This window comes from Chanos chanos, chromosome 3, assembly GCF_902362185.1.
Source record: "Chanos chanos chromosome 3, fChaCha1.1, whole genome shotgun sequence".
NCBI lineage: Eukaryota > Metazoa > Chordata > Actinopteri > Gonorynchiformes > Chanidae > Chanos > Chanos chanos.
In genome coordinates, this window is record NC_044497.1 from 11,948,001 (window position 1) to 11,952,962 (window position 4,962).

The 4,962-nt window shown below is 39.3% G+C and overlaps 1 protein-coding gene across 3 annotated transcripts; it reads left to right on the forward strand.

The window, feature by feature from the left end:
• The first annotated feature begins 468 nt into the window (after positions 1 to 468).
• tnfsf10 (TNF superfamily member 10) lies at positions 469 to 4,674 on the forward strand. 3 transcript variants are annotated; one of them, XM_030768660.1, is made up of 6 exons: positions 469 to 726; positions 861 to 991; positions 1,684 to 1,830; positions 2,111 to 2,156; positions 2,287 to 2,406; positions 3,069 to 4,674. In XM_030768660.1, exons 2-6 carry the CDS (start codon positions 878 to 880, stop codon positions 3,527 to 3,529), a joined length of 888 nt encoding a protein of 295 aa, XP_030624520.1. In that variant the 5' UTR covers positions 469 to 726; positions 861 to 877; the 3' UTR covers positions 3,530 to 4,674. The 3 variants fall into 3 exon arrangements, with proteins under 3 accessions (XP_030624520.1, XP_030624521.1, XP_030624522.1); XM_030768661.1 differs by lacking the exon at positions 469 to 726 and having other exon boundaries at positions 827 to 991; XM_030768662.1 differs by lacking the exon at positions 469 to 726 and having other exon boundaries at positions 827 to 991; positions 2,326 to 2,406.
• Positions 4,675 to 4,962: the final 288 nt, after the last annotated feature.

The window sequence follows — 4,962 nt, forward strand, 5'->3', positions numbered from 1 at the left end:
GAGCATATTTTGAAAGTATTCTATAAAAATATTGTGTGTCATAACCACTGTGAATAAAAATCCTTTCCCAAAGCCCTAAGAATCCCTTTTCAGAAATTCACTCAGCATCAACTAGCCAACAAGCAGTCAGATGAGGAGAACCAATGCAGCACTGACATATAGAGGACATGTGAATAGCCTGAGACCATTATACATATGTCACAACATTAAATATGTGATTAATGTATTACAGATTTAGCAGCTGAAAATATCAATAATGCTCTCAAGATTTTCATCAGGCATGAATATCAAGTGCAGGAATGGAAACCTTCCCATGTTCCATTTCAGAGACAAAGGAGGCCCAGTTGGAAAGGAGGCTAACCAGGAACAACTTAAGCCTCGATAAATCAGTTGACATAGATCCCTGCCCTGTGGAGCACCACAACGAGGAACAGCGAGAACAACATAGCCCCCAGATCATTTTGAAAAGCTCAGACTGCGACCACATGCCAAATGTTACAGTCATTGCAAAAGAAAACCTGCTCTTTGCAAAAGAGGAGACCTTTTCTGGAAGAGAAAAGTAATTTCATGCATTTATTCACAAATTAAAAACAAAACTACAAGAACGTCATGTAGGTTGAGAAGAATCGTGGGAGTATTTTCAAATACTTAACGTTACAGAACACCTGAGAGGAATATATATGCTTCCTCTTCACAAATAGAGCAATCGACCACAGAAAACGAAAGGTAAGTTTCACGCAGACTACTATGTTCCTGCTCTCGTTTTCCTTGATAGACTACCCCTGCTCCGCCTCCATGTTTTTTTTCATATGTACTGGTAGAAGGAATTCAGTTCCAGCTTTTGTCTTATACTTCTACAGTGCAGGCAGTGGACAGCATGACAAGCTCACATACAATGCAATATATCGGACTTCTACTACTTGCAGCAATTCTCCTGCAAACAATCGCCGTTGCTGTAACTTTTATATACTTCAGTAACGTCTTAACAACGGTAAGGTTTGAAACTTTTTTCAGCATGATGTTCCGCAATCATGCATAACTTTTCTTTTTGTCACAAAAGAAATCAGTTTTGATTCAGAGACAAAGATGCATAGAGTTTGTACTTTTGTTTGGAAAACTGCTTTGCTTTTGCATCGAAGACGAATTTAAATATCTACGATAGATAGTAGCAAATCTGATAATACGTAGTGTCGCTTTAACTGCAAGTAGGCTCACCATCAGATCCAGCTCGTCTTGGACTTTGCCTAACTGGATTCCTTCCAACAGGTCGTTCGGTAGAGCCTGAAGCAATAGTTAAGTAACAACGACAAAATGCAGAAGAAATGAGAGTTAGGTGAAGGTTGGGTTTCTGACTTAATGGAGCCTTACTTTATACCTTCAATAAAATAGTTTTGATCGTTAGATATGAATTAAGTGCTCAGTTGTTGCCTCAGCACATTTTAGAGGAGGTTAGAAGACTTTCGAATTTTCCAATACACAATGAAAAATCTGTTGTGCATCACATCTAGTTAGGTAATATTTAGGTGAAAGTGGATACTCTGTAATTCCCAGGAACAAATATTGTCAGTTCATGTTATATTTCCAACTACTGACACTGTAAAGAAATGGTGACAGGTCACACTGGCAGCAAGCTTCTTTCTCTCTGCTTCTATTTTTTATTATTATTGTATTTTAAATTTATAGATGAAAGAAACATTTTCAAAGAGCAGCGTTTCATGTTTGATGCGCGCCAACCTCAGGACGATTAAGGGTCTGGATACGGGTTCCACTGAGGGAAAAGACGACCCCTGCTGGCAAGTTACGCAACAGCTCCATTTTCTCATTGAAAAGGTATCAACTTTGCTGGGGTGCAGAATGTGGTATAGCTAGCCAAGAGATGTACAAAGAAGCCATTTATGACTAGTAGATACTGTTTCCTTTTTAATTAATATTGGAATTCGCTCACTTGAACAGGCCTAGGAAAGATTACTACCTGAGGAAAAGCATTCATAATAAGATGGGGTGCTTTTTACTGCTATTGTTCAAGTTATGCTTCATTGGATGACTTTTTTTTTTTTAAATAATTGTATTCAGTGGACTAATAAATAATATTCCATGTTTTACTTGATAGTCAATGTCCAATCGCTACCAGAAGGAAATCTCTTCAGCAATTAAAGGTATTTTTCTTGAAAGAATAAAGTTAAGATGTATGTAATTTTCACTGGAATTACCTTTACAGTTAAAAAAACAAAACAAACAAACAAACAAACGAAAAAAAAAACCCACCCAACTTTTTTTCTTTTGCAGATGAAGTATCTCGAGTTTTGCCCTCTTTGGTGATCCAAGACCAGGATGCCCCTCCTCGTCCCAAGATTGCAGCTCATGTCACAGGCAGCTATATACCAGAGGCAGACAAAGATGGAAGAGGTATGTCTTCATTCTGAATCAGCTACTCAGTATGCCAAATAAAGAACTTTAAAGCCTTCCTATATAAACAAAATTGTTTCAAATGTTGCTCCAACATGCCTTAGCCATTAAAACTAAATTGTTTGGAGTGTGATGTTAATAGTTCCTCAACACCCAAATAGATTTGGCACAAGGAACCAGGAGGGCTCAATTATCTAATCTACTGATGCGTGTCTAGTCTGAAACTAATTCACACAATGAGGAAGGCAGTCAGATCTCAGAGCCCAAGGGAAATGTGCCACATACACAGATTTAGGACTTTTATAGCCGAAAGTCCAAAAGTCGACAGCATATTCACTTGCTTTGCACTGAACACAATCACAATAGCTGTTAGGCTAAGCAAGGGTCAGATTGGCTCATAAAACATGGTTTATAACATGGGTTTGTTATAAGGACTTTAGAGTATTGGAGTATTTTAGTTTCGATAATAAAATTCTGTAAAGTTGCTTCCAACACATTCCATCTCTTAACTCTTCTGCACATTTGACAAAAACCAAAAAGCTTGTGTGTAATTTGAGAAGTATATACTTGGTCTTTCCCCCTTTTTCACTGCCAAACTTTTAAACAATGCAGCTCATCTGTCAGTCTTATCTCACAATCCTCATTCTGGCCCAACGCTGCAGGTCCATCAAATAGGAAGGTCTTGGGCCAAAAGATCCAATCATGGGAGTCCGAAAAGGGCTTAGCTTTCCTCCAGAACGTGCAGCTGAGTGACGGGGAGCTGGTGGTGCCACAGCCTGGTCTTTACTACATTTACTCGCAGACCTATTTCAGACACACGTTAACCGAGGAGGAGGAGAACGAGGAGGAGGACGAAGGTGCTGGAGAAGACACAATCAGAGGAAGGCCGATGTTACAGTACGTTTATAAAAAAGTGGGCTCTTACCCTGTGCCCATCCTCCTGATGAAGAACGCTAGGACCACCTGCTGGTCACGTGACGCAGAATATGGATTATATTCCATCTACCAGGCGGGGCTGTTTCAGCTTGGTGCTGGGGACAGAGTATTCGTGACCGTCAGCAACGTGAGCACAATTGACATGGATGAGAAGTCAAGTTTCTTCGGTGCTTTTTTGGTGAGCTAGACGGAGCGAGGGAAAGAGGTGGTCACGTAAATTTTTTTTTTGGACAGAATGGTTTGAGCTCCTCTCTGTGAGATATCAGGTGACAGGACTGACTGGACAACCTGCTTAGCGTGAGCTCCCTTTGAAAAGCAGCAGATCTTTGAGACATCCACACACACGTGTACTGAAATACACTGTTTCAAGCCAAGCAGTTCACCTTGAACGACGGCATCTCTGTAAGGTGACAGTGTTTGGCACACATTTGCTAGGCCTCTGAATCACATCACACATAGATTCTGTGGCACAGCCTCTTTGGGTCGGTGCGAGGGGTCCTCTTTGAAACCAAGAGGTGCAGTTCATCGCATCTGTTCTGAAGGTGATGGAAACGAAGGGCTTGCCAAGTAATTTGGGAGCCAGCTGATCTGGTCACTGCACAGTCCAGATGGTGTGTCTGGTTGGAAAAGGGGCTGGTTCTCCACTGCTGTGTGGAGGAGTTAAAGTCATTTTTAGGGACATTGAGGAGGGGTGAAGCTGGATTTCATATTTCCCAGTGAAAATGTACTTGGAATATGGTTATTTCTGGATTGTCAAAAAATGGTTCCAGGACAATGTTTGAATTGCCTTTTCCAATTGGTTTTGTGTAAAAATATAAAGCCAGAGATACAGTAGTGCATGCTGTTCATTCAGTTGTGTAAACACAATGCACGTATTTGTACTTAAAAAGTGAACTGCATTTTATAAAGTTTTATTTTTTCACTGAACAGTAGGATTAGGTTTGGTTATAGCCTTTAGAAATAGGACAATTGTACCAGTTACCAGATCACAGGAGCAGGAAAATAATTCTTGTAGAAACTTGAATTTTTTTCTTTTTTTCCACTGTGAAGTATTTTTGTGTGGGTAAGACAGACTTGGTTTATAATTGCTTTCAGTTTGATAGCAATGAATTGAGTAAGCCTTTGACCTACATAAAGGGAAAATTTGAATAAATACGTTGTGTTTTTAACTATCTTCTCATTCATATATCTTCTTAAATGTCTTATTTCCACTGAACCACTCATTTTGAATTCTTCTACATGGATGTTAGAATTACATTGTAAATGATTTCCTTACTGCTTATGTAAATGAACCATTCTTTAGCAATACTTCAAAAGCATATAGTCTACATAAAAGGCACACTGAATAAAGCTTTACCACACACTAAAGATGTGACTTAATGCTTTTCTTTTCCCAATATTAATTTGTTCGGATACATAGACAAGAAAAAAATTATTCACATTTTACCATCTTGCAAAGATGTGAAACAAAAATACCCAAATGAACAAACCTGCTAATGGCATATAGGCTTTTACCACTTGCAGTAAACCTGCTCTACTCCCTGGGGCCAGTGGATTATAGGGTAGGTAGCTTCCTGACTAAAATCATCATGTATGATGTTTTGTCACTGTCACAGAGTG

What these genes read in the sequence shown, in the direction of transcription:
- tnfsf10 (XM_030768660.1), top strand. Translation starts at nt 878, where the DNA reads ATGACAAGCTCACATACAATGCAATATATCGGACTTCTACTACTTGCA. An exon ending in TCCATTTTCTCATTGAAAAG is followed by an intron (nt 1,831 to 2,110) that starts GTATCAACTTTG and finishes TTTACTTGATAG; the next exon opens with TCAATGTCCAATCGCTACCA. An exon ending in AATCTCTTCAGCAATTAAAG is followed by an intron (nt 2,157 to 2,286) that starts GTATTTTTCTTG and finishes TTTCTTTTGCAG; the next exon opens with ATGAAGTATCTCGAGTTTTG.